This window comes from Phascolarctos cinereus, unplaced genomic scaffold (assembly GCF_003287225.1).
Source record: "Phascolarctos cinereus isolate Bilbo 61053 unplaced genomic scaffold, phaCin_HiC Scaffold_5;HRSCAF=322, whole genome shotgun sequence".
NCBI lineage: Eukaryota > Metazoa > Chordata > Mammalia > Diprotodontia > Phascolarctidae > Phascolarctos > Phascolarctos cinereus.
Window position 1 is genome coordinate 250,666,345 of NW_027555958.1, and position 20,296 is coordinate 250,686,640.

At 41.0% G+C, this 20,296-nt stretch overlaps 2 protein-coding genes across 17 annotated transcripts in view; one reads left to right on the forward strand and one right to left on the reverse strand.

The window, feature by feature from the left end:
• Window positions 1-1,798, forward strand: part of STAG3 (STAG3 cohesin complex component) — a 41,344-nt gene extending 39,546 nt beyond the window's left edge. For 3 of the 4 annotated variants that reach the window (XM_020979173.2, XM_020979178.2, XM_020979177.2), the window contains 3 exons: window positions 48-138; window positions 1,074-1,144; window positions 1,427-1,798. In XM_020979173.2, the coding sequence (XP_020834832.1) occupies window positions 48-138; window positions 1,074-1,144; window positions 1,427-1,544 (280 nt within the window). In that variant the 3' untranslated portion in view covers window positions 1,545-1,798. The remainder of the gene's footprint in view (window positions 1-47; window positions 139-1,073; window positions 1,145-1,426) is intronic. The other variant, XM_020979176.2, reaches the window with a different exon arrangement.
• A 9,114-nt stretch (window positions 1,799-10,912) lies between these two features.
• The window catches only part of ZCWPW1 (zinc finger CW-type and PWWP domain containing 1), a 41,807-nt gene continuing 32,423 nt past the window's right edge, over window positions 10,913-20,296 (reverse strand). For 9 of the 13 annotated variants that reach the window (XM_078155557.1, XM_078155553.1, XM_020979126.2 and 6 more), the window contains 9 exons: window positions 19,534-19,654; window positions 18,842-18,917; window positions 18,225-18,329; window positions 17,337-17,420; window positions 16,666-16,744; window positions 16,191-16,267; window positions 12,538-12,598; window positions 11,859-11,978; window positions 10,913-11,414 (listed from right to left, as the gene is read on the reverse strand). In XM_078155557.1, the coding sequence (XP_078011683.1) occupies window positions 11,101-11,414; window positions 11,859-11,978; window positions 12,538-12,598; window positions 16,191-16,267; window positions 16,666-16,744; window positions 17,337-17,420; window positions 18,225-18,329; window positions 18,842-18,917; window positions 19,534-19,654 (1,037 nt within the window). In that variant the 3' untranslated portion in view covers window positions 10,913-11,100. The remainder of the gene's footprint in view (window positions 11,415-11,858; window positions 11,979-12,537; window positions 12,599-16,190; window positions 16,268-16,665; window positions 16,745-17,336; window positions 17,421-18,224; window positions 18,330-18,841; window positions 18,918-19,533; window positions 19,655-20,296) is intronic. The other 4 variants (XM_078155554.1, XM_078155556.1, XM_078155559.1 and 1 more) reach the window with 4 other exon arrangements.

The window sequence follows — 20,296 nt, forward strand, 5'->3', positions numbered from 1 at the left end:
TGAAAGACCTTTCTTCTTGTCCTACCCTTCTATGCAACCTCCACCAGACTCAGTCTTATGGAGGAGGAGGATGATGATGTGATAGTAATAGAAGAGTCAAGTGAAGAAGAAGCAGGGGAATGGGAAGACACAGATAAGGTAAGTGGGAGAGAGAAAGAAAATAAAAGTATTCTGGTTCATCCTTGCTATCTATAAACATATTCCTCAACCTCCCACCCCATTACCTGGCTGCTACTTTGGGAATTTGAGAAAAGCAGGGGGAAGAGAATGATGAATCTAATTAAATGTTCTGGAGTGGTTTTCACCTGCTTAATAAGGGTACTTGGGTGAGTGGAGGGAATTGGAGTGCTCATCCCTCTCTGTCTCTGGCAATAATCTCTTTGCCTACCATATCCACAGTATTCTTCTTCCCCCTCCTCACCTCTCCTTTAGAGAGCTTTCCCAATCCCAGACTACTCAGCTCACTAATACCCTAGGCTTCTCACTTCCTCCCATTCCTTTTTCCTCCCCCAATTGCTTTAAGAAGGAGAAAGGAGTTGGGTGGATTACAGAAGGAATAATCATAGGATAACAGATTCATAATTTGAAGCAATCTAATCCAGCTGATAATTTTTATAGATGAGAAAATTGAATGTCAGAGTGGTTAGGTGGGTTGCCCCGTTTCACATAGTAGTAAATATCAGTGGTGGTTTTGAATCCATGTCCTCTGACCAGTCAGAGGTTTTCTTCCCTAAAGAGAACTGAAAGGGGTAGAAGGTGAAGGGTTGGAAGTTTGAAAACTTAAAAATGAAGAATAAGAAAGTCTGGAATGTCTCCTTCTTTGAAAATCTTTTGTGGGAAACCCTTCATCTGTCTGGGATAAGGGAATGCTAAGTCTGGCTCAGGATTAGCTTTAGGAGGCTCACACAGAGAAGACAAAGGCTTCCCCCTTTTTGTTAACTTTAATTAAACTGGCAGGAGCCATTGGCTCCCTTTATAGCTAGGAGAACAGGCAAGGAGTGAGTTGTCTACATAAAGGGAAGCTGTAGGAGTGGGAAGGATACCCTTCAAACTTTTAACTCTGTTCTTTCCAGCATGCAAGCTCTCATTCTTCCTTCAAACACCAGCGAGACCTCTTTGACTCTGCAGAGGTAGGCAGTGATGTGTGAGTATGCCTAGGATAGCTATGAGAGCAAGGGAAGGTAGGCAGTGGGGGATTGTTTTTCTTGAGTGACAACAGATGGGAGGTCTTCAGGTCATATAACATATTTTAGAGGTAGTAAGGTAAAAATCAAAAGCCCTACTCTCACATTATCTTTGGATCTTTGGAATCATGGTTGTGGGTAGAGGAGGAGGGCTGCCATAGAACTGTAATATAAAAGAATATGGAGTTATCTGCTTGCCTTTTTCGTTTTTCTTTTATGAGTTCCTTTCCTTGTCTTCCTAGGATTTCTGAGATCACACTGTGCCTTCTTCAAGCTGATTGTCCAATCATCAATATAATATGGCCAATTGGAATATTAAAAATGGGGTCCAAAGCCACCCCAGTCACTGAGGAAAAATAAAGGAGTTGGGTTGGAGAAGCCATGACTTTTCTGCTCTTCTTGATGGATGCTTAACCATGCTTATTGAGATTTAAGTTCCTTCACACAATAATTTGAGAGAGGAGAGTCCATCATCATATTTTTGAAGAGGTATACCACATTTCTATTGGAAAAGAACCTTTATTTCCCCATGTTTGTGGAGACATCTTATCTCCCAGCCTTTTTCGTGCATTTTTGGTGCTTGTTAACTTAATAAAGGTTATTGGAAATCAAAATTGGTCTCTGGGAGTATGATTTGTAAGGTTTATGCTGTTGGATAGAGGGAACCTTTTCCTCTTGGGATTCTGTAGAGAATGCTAGGGCAGTGTCTTGTGCAGGTGGATTAATGTCCGTTGATTGAATGATGAAGAAGTCTTCATCACTGAAAACTGAGAAAGTTATTAAACTTGAGAAGTTTTAAGCTGAGTCAGAAGACAAGGAGAAGCACCATGACAGACTATATTGGCTAGGTTGCAGAGGTGATATTTGGGAGCAGGTAGAATCTTGTGGAATTTCCTTATAAGTTACCTAGCCATCTATTTCACGCATGCTCAAAGCCTTACAGGTCAGCTTATTCTGAAGTCCTCCTACCTATCATTGAGGTATTCCTCTTCTCCAAGGATAATCTCTCTTATTCTTCTATCCTTTTGTTTCTTTCTATCAATCATATTTATTTTTCTCTTTGAAGATACAAAATAATTGAATCTTTGCATATGGAGGAATCTCAGAGATCATCTTTCCAATCTTCCACCTAGTTCAGAAATCTTTTACCCTATTTCAGTTTCTTTTTTAATACCAATAGTGAATGGGAGGATGTGTTGTATTATTTAGGCAGTCTATTTCATTGGGAGGCAGTTCTAATTAAATCTTTTGACCCCAAATCTGCTTCCTTGTAACTTCCTATTGGTCTTAGTTATGCCCTTTGGACCTACACAGAATAAGTCTGTTTCCTCTTCTATGACAGCTATTAAAATATTTGAAGGCAGTTATTATTTCTCCACTTCATCTTTTCTTCTCTGGGCAAAACACATTAGTTCCTATAGCCATTGTATGATATTATTTTACCATTCTAGTCACTCTTATCTAGTTTGTCATTGTCCTTAAAAATATGACTCCCAAAGGAGATTACAGTAATATGTCATTAAGATCATACACTATGACCAGGTAGGATTTATACCAGGAATGTAGGGCTGATTCAGTATTAGGAAAACTATCAGCATAATTGACCAGATCAATAACTAAACCAACAGAAATCATAAGATTATTTCAATAGATTCAGAAAAAGCCTTTGACAAAATACAGCACCTACTCCTATTAAAAATACTAGAGAGAGGGGCAACTAGATGGTTGGATAGAGCACTGGCCCTGGCGTCAGGAGGACCTGAGTTCAAATGTGACCTCAGACACATAATACTTCCTAGCTGTGTGACTCTGGGCAAGTTACTTAATCCCAATTGCCTCACTAAAAAAAACCCCAAACAAACAAAAACAAAAAAATACTAGATAGAGAGCATAGGAATAAAAGGAGCGTACCTTAAAATGATAAGTAACATTTATCTAAAACCATCAGCAAGCATTATCTGTAATGGGGATAAGCTAGAAGCCTTCCCAATATAATCAAGGGTGAAAAAAGGATGCCCCATTATCACTAATACTAGTCAATATTGTATTGGAAATCCTAGCAATAGCAATAAGAGAAGAGAAAGAAGCAGAAGGAATTAGAATAGGGAATGAGGTAATAAAACTCTCTTTTGCAGATGCTATGATGATATACTTGGGAAATCCTAGAGAATCAAGTGGTTTTTACTACTTGAAATTATTAACAACTTCAGCAAAGTTGCAGGATACAAAATAAACCCACATAAAGCATTAGCATTTCTATACATTACCAACAAATCCAGTAGCAAGAGATAGAGAAATTCCATTTAAAATAATTGTAGACAATATAAAATACTTGGAAGTCTACCTGCCAAGACAAACCCAGGAACTATAAGAACACAATTATAAAACACTTTTCACACAAATTAAGTCATATCTAAGCAACTGGAAAAATATTAATTGCTCATGGGTAGGCTAAACCAATTAATAAAAATAATTCCACCTAAATTAAAATATTTATTCATACCAATCAAACTACCAAAAAAGTATTCTATAGAGATAGAAAAAAATAAAATTCATCTGGAAAAACAGAAGCTCAAGCGTGTCAAGGGAGATATTTGTACCCTGCCTTGCTGACCAGATGCTTTTCCATATGGAGAGGAAGAGGGTTGCATCTATAGTAGCTAAATGTCACTATGGTCTTATTGCATATCCTTGCTATGTTAGGGCAAGCAAGGTTAACCTCCTTTTGTTAAATGAGACTGATGAGTGTCTCATTTCATCCTAAAATAAAACAGGATACCTGTGTTAAGTGCATCCCGACCACCTTGACACACAGGCCTAGGAGGAGTTTATAGACTCTTTGCTCCTCACTGCTACTCCCATGTCTTCTCCTTGTTACCATCACTCAGCAACCAACTCTCCTTTAAAATTTACTGCATTATGTCTATATCCTTGTTGCATTCATCTATGGACTCTCTAGGCCATAGTCTTGTATGACATCCTAGGTATCTGACTGCCTTGCTATAGGAGGAGCAATATCCTAACTCCTTATGCAAATTGAGCTAATTTTTCCTGAAATACGACAAAGCTATTATTTTTTTTTAATATTAATTAACAGGGTCCTGACATCAGGCCTGCCCAAAGCTTTTGGCAAAGCCCATAGGTCATGAAAATCCAGAGAAGAGATTGTCTAGAGAAAAAGGTTATCAGCAGTGTCAAAAGCAGCCAAAAAAAGTCAAGAAGGATGCAGACTGAAATAAAAAGGCAATTGGACGTGGCATTAAAAGATCACTGGTAAAAAAAAAAAAGTCATTGGTAAGCATACAAAGAGCAGTTTCAACCAAATAATGATGTTGGAAACTAGAGTGCACAGGGTTCAGAAGAAATTGAGAGGCATCCACTGTAAAAAGTTTTCTGAAGTTTAGATGTAAAATGGACAACAGATATAAAATAATAACATGACAATTAGATTATAGTAGCTAAGTGCCACTGGACTTAGGGTTTTTTAAGGATGGGGGAAGACACAAATATGTAGGCAGCAGGAAAAGAGCTAGTAGATCTGGGAAGAATGAAGATAAATGAGTGGGGACAATTTGTGGAGAAGATGGGACAGATGAGATCAAAGGTGCATGTGAAAGAGATAGCCTTGATAAGGAGAAGGACCGCCTTCATCTAAGACAGGGGTAAAGGAGGAGACAGTAGGAAAATGTGCCTGAGTGATGTGAGATGAGGAGGGGATAAGGGGAAACTCATGATGAATAGCCTAAATTTTTTTTCCAGTGAAGTATGAGGCAAAATCCTCTGATTAGAAGCTATAGGGAGGGGTGATATGAGAGGCTTAAGACTAGAGAAGAAAGTTTAGAACAGCCACTGTGGAAATCAGGATGGTGAATCAATTATGGAGCAGTTGAAGGATTGCTTTGGTGCAGTGAGGGTCTAGTTGGGATTAGATAACGTTTAATGTGCAGGGGACCCTATTCACAGGATTTTGTGATTTCTCCCAGCTCTCTTCAGAAGCACATGAAATAGAAGCAAATGGGGCAGATAGTAGAAGTAATCCAGGGTTGAGATTTGGCACATGATGGGTATTAGGACAAGGGGGCATAGAGGATAGAGTAGAGTAATCAAGACAGGGAACGAAGCAGAGTATAGCCAATGCCTGAGAAAGAACTGAGGGGTAGGTCTTGGTGGTAGTGGTGAAGAAAAAGAAAAGGAAAGGATGTCGGAGCTTCCCTAGCATAAATGTGTACAACTTTATCAAGAATAATGCCTCCTGGGGCAGCTAGGTGGCACAGTGGATAGAGCACTGGCCCTGAAGTCAGGAGGACTCGAGTTCAAATGCGACCTCAGACCAAACACTGATACTTACTAGCTGTGTGACCCTGGGCAAGTCACTTAACCCAAATTGCCTTTAAAAAAAAAAAAGAATGCCTGCTGGTTCTACAGCTGATGTAGTAATGTTTGGGTGAAGTCCATGCCTACCTACTTACTGACTTGGGTTCTAGAATCTCTGAAGATGGAATGACCGCAAAAACTCACAACCAGTACGGATATCCCTCAGCTCAAAAAGAAGCTAAAGGGATTTTGAGATTGTTTTATAACTTCAGCCCAGAAAAAATGCCAAAAGAAATAAATGACAGGATATGATGCCTGAGTTTGTTGTCGAGACTTGGTGACAGTTTTGCTGATAAATGTTGGTATTTTATAGGACACTAAGTTCATACTTAGGTGTGGAGAGACTGGGCAAATTGCCTGTTTACCAAATGTCCCCAAGGCTAGAAGGAGGGACAGGGGAGCCTGCATGAACAATGCACCACAATAATTTGTTACCAGTAGATGAATTAGACAATTGGATTTGGATGAGTGGAGACTGATGGACACTCAGCAGACTCTTAAATGAAAGGGACTGCTTTTCAGTCATGCAAAGACCGCCTAACCCAGACAATGGCTCAGAAACAGACCGTCCAAGTGAAGAATAATGGGAGAGGACTGGACCCAGAGGTAAGCATTAGACCTGGAGTCAGGAAGACCTAAGTTCAAATTTGACCTCAGACACTTACTGTGTGACCTTGGGTAAGTCACTTAACCTCTGTTTCCTCAACTGTAAAATGGGGATAATAATAGCCTCTACCTCCCAGGTTTGTTTTGTAAATCACTCAGCACAGTGTCAGGCACCTAGTAGGTACTATATAAATGCATATTCCCTCCCTATAAATGCACATTTCCTTCTTCCCCTTTTCTGCCTATTATTGCTTCAGTCATAAAGATTCATAGGACATAGTGATACATCACTGAGCATAATAGCACTGCTAGCTGGTCTGCATCCTCTGCAAGTTCAGATTTAGGAAGGCAGGCCTATAATTCTGATGAGAATTGTGATCAGTCCATACTATCCAACAGAAGTGGTATAGAGACAAAGAGGTCTATCCAACCAGAGACAGACTAATGATGTCCCAGATTAAACTTGGTGAAATGGTTACACGTGTAGCCAGATGATACTGTTTACTTCTGCACCATAAGCCCTACCTGACACATTTATTAATTCACATATTAATTGTTGTACCTTTAATATCACATCTTACTATTTCTTTGTTCTGGTTTATGCTTATTTTCTGTGTATGGCATACTTTGTAACTATATTAATTTGTTGGCTAGTTTAGTTTTTTCTGTTAGTCACGTGCAAATAATCTCATTATTTTGTGTATTTTGTTATTCTGTAAGCATGTAGATATTATCGCTTTGATTTTGTGTGCTGTTATGCAAACAATGTGCAGCACAAATATATGTACTGCTGAAACACAGCAACTCTGTTGCTGAAACACTCCTAACATATCCTGCCTTTAATTTAGATCTATAGTCACTGAAGCAACTGGTCAAATGATGCTCTGCATTGTACTGAGTCTACTGTAGGGTTGTAGGTTGTCTGGTGTCATGGCTCCCTCTACAGTCTGGTGAAGTCTATGGTCCTCAGAATAATGTTTTTAAATGCATAAAATAAAATATAAAGGATTACAAAAGAAACAGTATTGAAATAGTGATCTAATTTTTTTTTTTAAAGTTCACAGACCCCAAATTAAGAACTCCTAATCTACAGTACACATTACTGATGAATATTTGCAAAGACTAACACTCTGGTATGCTGGGCTAATCATCTTTGTTCCATTAAGTGCTGATGTAATTTAAAATTATACTAAGTCCAGATGTTAAGTGCCCTGCAGCCAATTTTGTAAGGGGCTGCAAAATTCCAAACATCATGTAATAGGAGTTTGAGAACTTATGGGATTCTAAGGTATGTAGTTCACAGCAACAAGCATTCCTTCTCAATCATGACAATTATTCTGGATTACTATAATGATCTTATGTGGCAGCTAGGTGGCGCAGTGGATAGAGCTCTGGCCCTGGAGTCAGTAGAACCTGAGTTCAAATCCACCTCAGATACTTACTAGCTGTGTGACCCTGGGCAAGTCCCTTAACCCTGTTTGCCTCAGTTCCTCATCTGTAAAATAAGCTGGAGAATGAAATGGCAAACACAGAGGGTCAGATACACCTGAATGACTCAATGACAACAATAATGATTTTAGAGCTGGAAGATGGACTTGAGTAATGCTCAGGAATTTTGGGTTTGCCTTTCTAAATTAAATTTCCTTTATTCTAAACTTAAGAAGCATCAAATAAAACAAGCATTTCCCACCTACAAAGCAGTTCAGAGTAACAGGATTGCACATGTACTCACAAATTTGCACCAGTAGTATTTGAATATCCCTCCAAATACACAGGAGTCACTATGTTCTTTTTAAAGCTTATCTGTATTTCCTCCTGACTTCTGCATATTTTAAAATGTTTCAATGGCCTTCTTTTCTTACATTTCTTCTTTTCCCCCTACTTTGGTAATCCTAGGTGCCTCTTTACTTCCCAACCAAACATGCTGAAAGTAAAGAGAATCCTTGATCAAATAAACATAATCAGGCAAAACAAATTCTCACTTTAGCTCTGTCCAAAAACATGTTTCATTCTTCACCTCACTGTCAGGAGGAATGTAGCATGTTCCATCACTTTTCCCAGGGAGTTTTTAAAGAGACACATGGAGTCTGTCTGCAAGTAGACAGAGGATGGGGACCAAATGAATAGAGCAGCAGAAGCAGTGGGAGAGACCGAGTGCCCAGGAAGCCCAAGACTTAATGAGCCAAGCTGGAAAGAACTGAAGGAAAAGCTGAGCTGCAGCCAGGGAAGGGAGAAGTCAAGGTGGACCATCTGGCCTCTTGCAAGTATCCTGGAACAAGTTTCAGGTTGAATCACCTCTCCAAGGATGGGCAAAGTTCCCAAAGGTTTATCTACTCTTTCTCTTACCCCATGATGTTCAATAACCAGAACTACTCTACTTGCTTCTTTTACTGAAGCACCGCCTGTATCCTGATTTTTTTTTTCCAAATAGAAATAAGACAGAGCTGGAAATACACAAAATTTTCATTAGAGACAGAATTGTCTGAATGTTAGGGATTTTCTTAACTTCTGAGTTAGTGTGATTGTTGAAAATAGATTTTAGGGAGAACATCACTGGCTCCATTTTGCCCTTTATGTGCCTTTTTTTTTTAAACTATATTATGTTGTTGTTGAGTTGTTTCAGTCTGTCTTACTCTTTGGGACCCCTTTTTGGGTTTTCTTGGAAAAGATACTAGAGTGGTTTGCCATTCCCTTCTCCAGCTCATTTTACAGATAAGGAACTGAGGCAAATTGGGTTGAATGACTTGCCCAGGGTCACACAGCTAGGAAGTCTGAGATTGGATTTGAACTCAAGAAGATGAGTCTTGCTGATTCTAAGCCCAATGCTCTATCCACTGTGCCACGTGGCTGCCACTACATAACCTTAAAGCAAACTGTCTCCTTCAAAATTTCCTTCTTTAATGGCTTTATGACTACAAAAGAGGTCTGAAAAGACTTTGACAGTTCAAGGAAGTTATCCCTTTCTGCTTTATATTATCTGATACAGCATATAGGTGGCACAGTGGATAGAGTGCTGGGCCTGGAGTTAGGAAGACTCGTTCAAATCTGGCCTCAGACACTTCCCAGCTGTGGGACCCTGGGCAAGTTACTTAACCCTGTTTGCCTCAGTTTCCTCATCTGTAAAATGAGCTGGAGAAGGAAATGGAAAACCGCTCCAGTATCTCTGCCAAGAAAACCCCAAATGGGGTCAAGAGCTGGACCGAACAACAATAAAAGTATGTAGTAGGATCCAACAAATGCTTATTGGTTGACTGATTAAAAAGGTATTGTTTTCTTTGGGCAGAGAGTATAAATGGCTCTGCTAAAAAGGACACGTTCTGTCCTTTGTAACAAGTGATAAACATCCTCTTTTGTTTTAAGAAATACATTTACCTACCTAGAGATCAACCTGCTCTGATCAGGCCGCTCAGTAAGAAATAATCTTCCCTTTTGTTTAACTTCTCTTTGGCTCCAGTAGCTTTGGGGACAGGAATACATAAATGTCCTCTGCCAAATTATCATACACACTCAGATTCATCGTATCCTAGGGGGGTGTGCCTCACTCTGAGTGCAGTTTTTCCTGTGTTTGTCTCCCATGCCAGCTTATCGGCAGTGAACGAGAAAACTCACACAACATTCTATTAATAATTTTTCATCTGCTAGAAATTCCATAAAATATCAGAAAAAGGGACCAAATGGACTTGAGGGCCATTATATTGTCCCTAAACTAAAATGTTGTTAACAGAGTGTGGCTAATTAACTCTCCAACCTACTAGAAGAGAAAGGAAAGGAAGCAGAGCTGAGTTAAGCTCCAGCCCCTTCCAGAAAGGGAGGAAAGAGCAGAAAGGATTGAGTAACATCTGTAATGCTACCCTCCAGTGTTATATGCCCATTATTATAACAGTGCCTGTATCTAATTTGTAAGGGGTCATTTTTTTCAAATGATAGAGTGCACAATCAAAGACTTTTGGAGGCCACTGTGTCAGAGCAGGGGCAGCTAGATGGTACAGTGAATAAAGTACCGACCTAGAATTGGGAAGATGTGAGTTCTGATCCAGCCTCGGGCACTTACTACCTGTGTGACCCTGGACAAGTCACTTAAACCCTATTTGCCTCCGTACCTCATCTGTAAAATGAGCTGGAGAAGGAAATGGCAAACCACTCCAGTATCTCTGCCAAGAAAACCCTATGGTGACGAAGAGGGAGACAAGTCTGAACAATTCCAGAGAAGATCTCACTCTTTTCAGGTGTTAAAAGTAGCAGGAAACTTGGCACGGGGCTCTGGCCTAGAAGATCATGGGTCAAGTTAAAGCGAGGGAATGAGAACCTGGAGGGCTTCAATAGACCCCTCTAATCTGGCACTAGGTAGTTTTCTTTATGTGTACTTCTAATACGTTGCCACTGCATATTATTTCACATTATTATACCCTATGGAGTATATAGCATCAGAGGGTAGAAAGATGGGACTGATGCCATAATCAAGCATCCAGTTATATTGACTGCAACAGGAAAAAGGAAAATTAAGTGTATGACCCACAGCCTAGATGGGAATCATCCTTTCCTAAGAGACTAAGGGACCCTAGCTCTCCACTCACACAGACCAGGTTCATGTCATAGGGAGCCTCACCTTATAAAGAGGATCCTTTAGACTTTTTTAACTATTTGTCACAAGATTTAGATGTCTTGCCATCCATTACTACCAGTGCTCTTGTAGGCCTTTCACCAAAAATCATGATAGGGGTGGGATAAATGAAAGGAAATGAGAAGCGTTTTGCCAGTTAAAACAGTAACTTGCTTTATTATTGCTCAAATTGGAGTTGAACAAACGAACAACATTAATGAATATAAACTTTTCAATAATATCTGCTAGAGGATTTTGCTTCACCTCCAACCCACTGAAAAAGAGTTAGGGGGTTGCTGAGGAGGGAGGAAGAATGAGAGATGAAGTTACACACAACTATTCCTCAGATAAAACCAAGGAGATCTCATCCTCCTCTTCTACGGGAGCCTGCTGCTCCTCCTTTGGGTTAACCCCTCCTCTAACTTCTTCCACGAGCTGTTCTAGCTTCAGGTCACCGGAGGCCTTATTCTCAGGGAGAGGGTTCCTGGACAAGGATACCTGGGGATCACTCTTTTTTCCTGCCTCCACCAGGGGCCAGGCTGGACTTTGGGCTGGTGGGGACTGGTTTTGGGGAGCTCTATCTCCTCCTCTCCCAGGCAGTTTGGTCACTGTGGTCTTTCTTTGGGGAGTTGTAAATTTTTTCTTAAGGCCTAAACAGAAAAGGAAGTAAGGGTGAGAGTGTGCTGTGTCTGTAATCACCCTTTTCTGAGTCAAATTCATTGTATACTGGGTTCCTATCACACTAATTTCCAGGGAAGATGACCTAGCCTCCCTCACTCTCGGGTGCCTTGATCAATCAAATATTTATTCAGTGCTTACTATACATGAGAACGTATACTAGACATTGTCACTTAAGATATGCCGCCTCTATTAAAATTTTAGTCCCTCCCCTTTGGAGCAATGCCATCTCTTTAAAGGAATTAAAAGTGGTAATGCTAAATTAATACTAAATATAGAGGATGGAGTTAGTTATGAATCATTTTCCCCACAGGAAGAAATCTGGGGAGTATTAGCCCTGGTAGTAATAGTAGCGAAGATCCCTGGCTCCTCAAATGCTACATCTGTGCACCTTTTCTCCAGGACCCGGTTCATACCTGGCTGGTTAGCCTGTGAATTCCCACTGGCTCCTTTTCTCTCCTCTGAGGTGTTGTCTTGTGAAGGGGATGTCTTATTCCTCTTCCTTCTAGGTGTCTCATCTTGCTCATCTAGTGTGCCTCACCCCCAGACAACAAAGAAGTTTATCGCATTTGTCTCTGAGCTAGGCTGGCAAGGGCCTAGAGACTCAGTTTCAGCTGTGCCATGCACACTCCCTTCTTTTGGTTCAGCTACTCTACCCTCACCTCAACCCACTCATGTCTTGTCCATTTGCACCCTTCTCACTTCTCTTCACATATCTCCTCAAAGCCTACCTTCTCCAGGCAGTCTTACTTAGCTAAGAAAAAAGAAAAGATCTTTCAGCTTAAGTTTTCGTAATAGGATACAAAGGTAAAAAGGCCTCTTCGTGTTCCTGAGTGGCACCCAACTCCTTCCCTCTGAGGTTTTCTAACTCTTTGTCTTCTAACCTTGCTGTCTCTTTCAAGTCTAGGCTCTAGAGCTGAGGCAGTGATCAGGATTGGAGTGCAAAAAAAGCTAGAATAGGAAAAGAGTCACAGTCTGTGAGGGGACACTAGGGCTCCTTCCTACCTGAGTATCCCCTTATTGTTTCTGCCTCCATCCTGTCTGAGGCTCCCCTGCTGACCCAGAGGCATTTCTTATTTCCAGCTGGCCCCTCACCTTTTAGTTTGAGTTTCTCCTTGGAGGTGTGTGCTGGATTGCAATTAGCTGAACCTGGCTCCTGGGAGAGGGAGATAAAAGGTGAAAAGAAACGAAACCTTAACATTATGTTTTTAATGAAATAAACACTCCAAAGTGGCTGATGGAAAAGGAGAGTCAAATTTGGTTCACTGTATAGTATGGAGAAAGAAGGGGAGTTGTGTGGTCATCTCAATATACTCAGCCCTGCATAATGAAGGGCTTCATGTTAAGATCACAGAATTATACAACTAGAGCTGGAAAGGAACTCAGAGACCACCTAAGCCAACGTCCTCATTTTACAGATGATGAAACTGAGACCCAGAGCAATTAAGTGATGGACATGGGGGAAGACTGAGAGAAAGAACATATTTAGAAAGGATATAGATTAGGGTTAGTGACTTAATCATTAAGCATGATTAAAGAGTTGGGAAATTAAACTTACAAAGGAAATGTGAGACCTTAGAATCAGTCCCTTTTGGTACCAAAATTCTGCATTTGCTATCTCTGCTCTCTTACCATGTATCCATTCCTTTAAATCCTTGTAATTCCTTGTAACCTTGCTATTCTTGCCTCTCTACCAAAGTGTTCTTTCCAAGGTCACCAACAGCCTTATCAGAATCCTCCTCCTATCAATAAATCCAACTGTCTTTTTTTTTCCCTAATTATCCTTTTTGAACTTCCTGAAGCATCTGCTATTACAGAACACTTGATAGCCCTCCTCCCATGGCCTCTGATGTTGAGCTTTCACTATTCTCTTCTTATTTCTTTTGACAGCTCATCTTCATCCCAATCCTTAACCACGGATCCCCCCAAAGTTATCCTTAGTCCTTTCATTTTTTTCTCCTTGCACTTTCTTCACTGGTGATCTCATCCATTCCCCAAACTTCAATCATATCTATAAAGATAACTCAGAAATCTAGATTTCCACCTTCATCTTTCCACTATGCTGCAGTATTTCCAATTTCCAGTCTAATCTAGGGTATGCTGGTAAAGGTTTAACAACTGGTTCTCCTAAAAAAAAGTATACATGACACACTTTTAAGTTTAATCTGCACTATTAACATTTTCTCCATCACTTTCTTAAATCTAGACAATCAACATAACCATAAACCAAGCCCTGTTTTGTATCATTTGCTGATATCAGAAATGTGAATTCTCACACTGAAAAGTGAACAATTATTTCTTGGCTGCGGCATGCCCTTGCTGCTGGGTTATGTCCACATGGATGCCAGCACCTCTAAGTCAACATGTCCAACACTAAATTTATCTTGTCCTTCAAACCTATCTTCCCTAAATTCTCTATTTCTATAATTAGCATCACCGTCTTCCAAGGCACTCAAGCTCATAATCTTGGAATCATCTTTCACCCTTCTCTTTCCCTCAATTTATATATTCAGATAATTGCTAAGTCCTATTGATTCTACCTCCAAAAAAATCTCTCACAGCTATCCCTTCTTTTCTACCCCCACAGTAACCACCCTCATCTCAACTCATCTAAACTTTCGGAATAGCTTCCTTATGTCTTCCTGCCTCAAATTTCTCCCTTCTCCAAACCATTCTCCACATCACTGCCCCTAAGATGTTACTAATGCACCTTTCTGATATTACTTCTCTACTCAAAACCCTTAAGTGGTGCCCCATTTGCCTACTGAATGAAATCCTGATCCTTGTATTCCAGACCCTCCCCAGCCTTGCTTCAACCTACCTTTTCAGCCTTATCTTATACTATGTTAATATAATTTGTGTTCTAGTTAAACAGAACTCCTCTCTATCCCCTATTGCCATCCTGTCCTCTGTGCACTTTTATTCATGCTCCTCTTTCATGCCCTTTCTCCCCCCATCTCCTCTATCTATTAAAGTCCTTTCTTTCTTCAATATCCAAGTCAGGTTCCATCTCCTTCAAAATGCCTTCCCTAACCCCAATCCACCCTGCCAATGAACATGATCTCTTTCCTCTGGCCTGTCTTCTTTGATCTTCCCACAGCACCTCAAATAGAAAACTTCACATCATTCATACAATGTTGGATCTTTCCTTTACATTTATCTCGCTCTCCCCATAACAAAATTATTTATGTACATGTCTTTTCCTACTATTAAAATTTAATATCATTAAGATCAAGGCCTTTGTGGTATTTATCTTTGGATCCTCAGCACATATCATAACACCTTACATATTAACAAGTAGTAATAGTCACTTAGTAAATATTTGCTGACTTGAATAGAATTTGTTGAATTAGTTTGCCTGGAAAAGAGAAAGAAGCCAAAAGAAACCAGTGAGTAAATACCAACTGTTATCATTATGAAAGTCTTAAAATTTCATATGTGGGTGGAAGAGAGAGGAGTGACTGATATTCTCTATATTCACTGGGGATGTGACCAAGGGAAATAATATGTGAGACTAAAGTTAGACTCAAGAAAGAATTTTCAAATTTTAATATGTCAAAGGAAATTGTTCAAGGAATTTCTGAGCAATTAATTTTCTTCTAGACTATTTGATCAATTTACAAGCGAGAGGTAACAAAAGGGCAGGTAACAAAAAAGAACTGTTAAGATTTTAAAATACAAAAGGGTTTTTACTTTGTTACCCTTTTAGGAGGTGTATGGTTCTCCAGTTATGACTGATGGAATTCTAGAGCAGCCAGCAGTCTGGAGGGCTGGCTCCTCACCAGTGGCCATTTAAAAAGCAAGACACACACACACTCACACAGACACATACACAGTCACACACACTATTAGAAGTTAGTTGAGGCAGGAGACAACTCTGAATGTAAGCTCTGTGAACCCAGGAAAGAGCCAGCTAGCTATGAAAGAAGGAGCAGCCCTTCAGAGGCAAATTTCCCTATTTTTGTAGGGGGGAGATTAGATTGCCACAAGTCATGGCATCTCGAATGGAGCTGTTTGTCCACAGGAGAGGTGAAACCCAACAGGCAGCATGTTCAGTCAGTCTAAGCAGAAAACCTGGGGTTGCCATTAGGGGTTGAGCTATACAAACGAACAGGCCAAAGGAAATCAGATGAGTGACCTGTCCAGTAAAGACGCTACAGCCAGGTGGAACAGCAGAAGGACAACAAAAAAAAGAGAACCTCTACACTCAGAGTACCCAAGCTGTGAACTGCCTCGGCCACATGGGTTCCCTACATGTATGCATTTCTACTTGTGTACTCTACGTGTGTACTTGATCTTCCCACCGATGCTGTAAATATTTGTGGTGTATGGGGGGGGATGTTCTAACACTGTTGTTCCTACTATGTCATCGTAGTGAATATTTTCCTTTGAGCCAACTATGTCAACTGATTGATTATTAAAGATAAATGGCGGGGGCTAAAGAGCTACAATTTTAGGAATTTAGAAATATAAAGTATCCGGTACCTGGAAATAGTCACCCTTCTTAGGAACCAACCTAGAAATGAACAGTTGAATGAGCAAAAAAGTGGACGTTTCTTACCTAGAGATCTTTGAGGTTAGAGTATGGACATGTTTGAAATGCTCTGTGGCAAGAACAAAATGAACAAATGGCCCATACCAACCAGATGGCGCTATACTTTTCTGAATTTAATAGGATTACCCTTGAGAGTACACTGAGAGAAAACCCTGAGATCTACATTTAGACCAATCTGTAAGGCAGATCTTACCTTGTTTTCTTCCTTTGAAATACAAGAATTTGAGCTTCCAGCCCTTTGAGGCTTTCTAGCCTCTTGAAAAAATAAGTCTAGAATAGATAAAAGAAGGACACCTCAAATAATTATTTTTTAAAAGCTCAGCTCAGTGTGTATAGCTTCTTCTACCTCCCTTTACTTCTGTGCTATGTTTTCTGAAATATACAAAATTCTAGACCTGTGTTCTTCCCTCTCCACAGATCTTATCACCAACTTGATTTCCCTATCTTCTCCCTTTCTTTCTTCTATTCTCTATTCCTTCCTATCAGTCTCATTTATTAAGCTGGCTCCACCCTATGTAAAGAGCCCTGAACTGGGTAGTTAAAGGGAGACAAAAAAGCAGAAGACAGCTTCACCCCTCCAAGTGATATCCTATGTTCCACCCCCCACCCCAGCCTTTCCTCCTCATTCCCTCCTTGGTCTTTTTCCCTTCCAAGCCAGCTTTCCCTACCTCCTTCCTCCTCACTGCTGTCAGACTCTGCTGCATTCTCCTTATAGCGGGTGTGGAAACCAAACAAGCTAACTCGATCCTAGAAAAGGGGTTGAGAGGAAGGGGGAAGAGATGGGAACAGGGATAGGAAAAACAAGCCTATTAGCTGCCCTTGGAAATGTAGCTCCTCTCCCCTCTGCAACCAACCCCTAGGGTTCTTCTGCAGCTTTGATCCTTCTGGATTTGGATTCTGGAGATTTTGCTTAGGTTTTTCATCTATTTTTGTTCAATTTGTTATGGATTTGCCTTAATTACAGCTCACTTGAATACTTTATTTTATCTGTGACTTCTGAAGGAGATGAAATCACTGTGGCTTATCCTTCCTAATGGCAGAGCAACCTAAGGTAGACAGCTGAAATTATAGCAAGAGGGAGCAAGGCTAGACCTCTTGGAAGTGTGAAACTTGAGGTTGGAAAAGAGCTGGGGGTTTTCTTAGCACAGGAGGACTGAGAGAGACTACCTTTCCCAGAGGCAGAGGAAGGAATCAGATTAAATACAGTAGGGAGTGTAGGTGAGGAAGAGGGTAACAAGTCTTCAGATCATGACCGGGCTGTGGGAGAGGATAGAGCCTTATCTTCTCCAGGGAGAAGGGTAGCTGAGGAGTGATCAGAGGGATCTAAATATTTTTCCACCTGAATACTGATCTGCTGGGCCTCTCGGGCCATCACTAGGGCTGCCATCAGCTTCTGGCTACAGTCTCTGTTCTTGATCTTTTTCTGGAATGGCAAAAAGTTAAATATTAAGCGTGGCTACATTTAATGGTGAAGACAGGAGGAGTGAACACTAGGATAGTTCCAACATACCAACCCTCTAAAATCTACAAAGGCCTCCTAGTTATGCTAAGCTATTTCTGCTTCCCATTTTCCCAGGCTGAGAGTCCCCCACACCCAGCAATAGCTTCAGCCAACAAAGGGGGAGTTTCCCTTAGACATTCTAAGATAGATATGAGGGAAGCTTGATCTAGACAAGCGTGTTGGGTGAGGCTGAGCTGACTGCACAAATTTTAGGTCTGTGCTCTGGTTTCCTTTAGGCCCAGATACCTGATTTCCCAGAGTCCATTCTCACCTTCAGAACTGGTTTAACCCCAGCTGCCACTGGGCAGTACTGACCTGCACCCATACTCCTGCCAATGTTATTTCAGTTGTATTAAAAGGTCTGGATTCTAAGTCAGAGGACTTGAGTTTAATTCCCAGCTGTGTAATTTACTACCTGTGCAAGCAGGGCAGGTCACTTAGTCCTTCTGGATTACTTTTAAATTCCTTTCCAGCTCTAAACAATCACATGTATTGGGAACAACAGGCTATGATCAGGGACCTTCAAGGAAATGATGGCTCACTGCCCGGATGTTGGCTGACATCTGAGAGCAGAGGCTTTCACAGGCAATCTCAAACTGGGGCTTGTCCCTCTCCAGATCTTAAAACAAACTTCTCCCAGGAGACTCCAAAGAAGCCCAAGGATGCTAATAGGGATATGGTGGAGTAGGAAGTTCCCTCTACCCTTGACTCCTGAGAGCTCCTCACCGGTTCAATCTGTTCCAGGGACAGCTCCTGGAAGTTCTTCAACATGCTGGAAGGGATCCAGGCTCGAGAAGCAGTGTCCCCAAAAAACGTCACATGGTATTTGGACTGGAATCAGAGAGATGTTCCTGATAAAGCCCTATGTCCTTCCCCTACTTCTGTTCTCCTAGCCTACAAAAACTGGGGCAGGGAAGAAAGTTTGGGAAGCCACTGGGAAGTACACACCTGGTTTCATATGCTACCTGAGCCCCACCCTGTCTCTTAAGGGAATTCTTTATGAAATCTAATGCCTTTCCTTTCTACTTTTTTATACTTCTCTCTCATTCTGCTGTTAGCAGTTTCTATTCTTCATGTGTTTCTCCATGAATATTAAAATCATGTCATAAGAGACACTGCATCTATTTCTACAAAGTTGTCTCTATCAGGAGACAACTCTAGGTATGTGTTTCTCCTTGTGTCTCTTAACCATGTATGACCCTATATCTATTTATACACATTTGTCTTTGTGGGAGGTCTTTAAATCCTAAGGAAAGCACCTTCTTTTTTAGTCAAATGCTCTGTGGGGATCTGATCCCCACATTCCACAAAGAAAAGAAGTTGTCAGGCAAGGTCAAACTCACAGGCAGGACATCTTGTTGAGAAGCAAAGAGGAAATACTCTCCCAGATCAGGATCTGATTCTACCATTCCAGGCCACCTGCACAGCAGAGATTGGTAGGGGGAGGAAGATTAGGGCGCTGCATGAACTGAGCCCAAGCCCACCCATAACAACATATTCCTATAACAGATTTTTTTCAACAAGAAGCCTTTGTGATGTTCTCTTCCTCAATCGTAGCTCCTTCCTATAGCATGACCAAAGAATGTGAATGGCTGGTAGGAGATGGGGACAGTGTCTGGAGAATTTCAGACTCCTTTCAACGTTATCCTTTGCCCTCCCCAGGTGTCCTAATAGCTCAACTCAGAACAAAGGGTTTGAGCTCTCCTGTGTGAGCACATTTCCAGAGGATATACCCTTTCTGTCCTTATTTTCAGTTTGCAGGTCTCATACACTTCAAAATCAGAAATCATGCCTTGAGGACCACCCTCTACATTCCTTTTCGAGGTCTCTTCTATTTCCCCTGTCAGGAAGGTGGGTAACACAGAAACAGCCTCCCATCTCAGACCTCCATCCTTTTTACTGACTTAAAATTCTACTATAGTCTCCTTTCACATGTTCTATTTCCACTATAAAGAACCCCCATTTACTCTTCCTTCCCCAGCCCCACCTCCTTTCCCTACTCCTATAAACTCCGAATAGTCCCACTATTTCCTACCAGGGGTAGCCATACTGCTTGGCCCAGATGATGGATCCTGGGATGTAGGAAGCATAAACCACATCACTCTCACCCCCTGACCAGGTTTCCTCAGGAATGTCACAATGGTTAAACTGCAAATCTGTGAAGAGGGACAAGGGGAATGAGGCAAAAAAAGAACCTAGAAGGCTGAATTTTGGCAAAGGAAAAAAGAAGCTGGTACCCTCATATAAGAAGTGGGACAAAGAAGGCATCTGGGATAAAGGCATGGAGAAAGAATACCAGCCAGAGAGTACACTTTTCCATATGATTTAAAGAGACTCTACAAACATTTATATATCCCGTTCCTTGGGGAGAACTCGCCAGAAAAAATTCTCCCTGAGTGGTCAGTCATTCCAACCTTCACACTGTACCTAGATAAACCCACAGAACCAATCCCAGATGAATAAGTCATTCCCTCTTTTAAAGGGTCTTAGAGTATAAAATATCCCTTTATCACTTTCCCTAATATCAAACAATTTTCACAACGAAGGAATCCTTCTAATGTCTAACCTAAAGTCCAGCTTCAGCCCATTTCTTCTTTCCTTTCCCTCAGCTGGGATGACAGCTGGTGGGTGTCCCAGCTATTTTGTACTCAATGGGACCTTCCCCAAGCGTGTGCAGATATTCTCTGCTTACTTCAGTGCAGGGCTGGCTTCTAGTAACATATGACTCATCCACTGAGTCACCTAATTTGCTACGGAGCCAGAAGAGCTGAAGATTCAAGGTATCACACTTGGCAGAA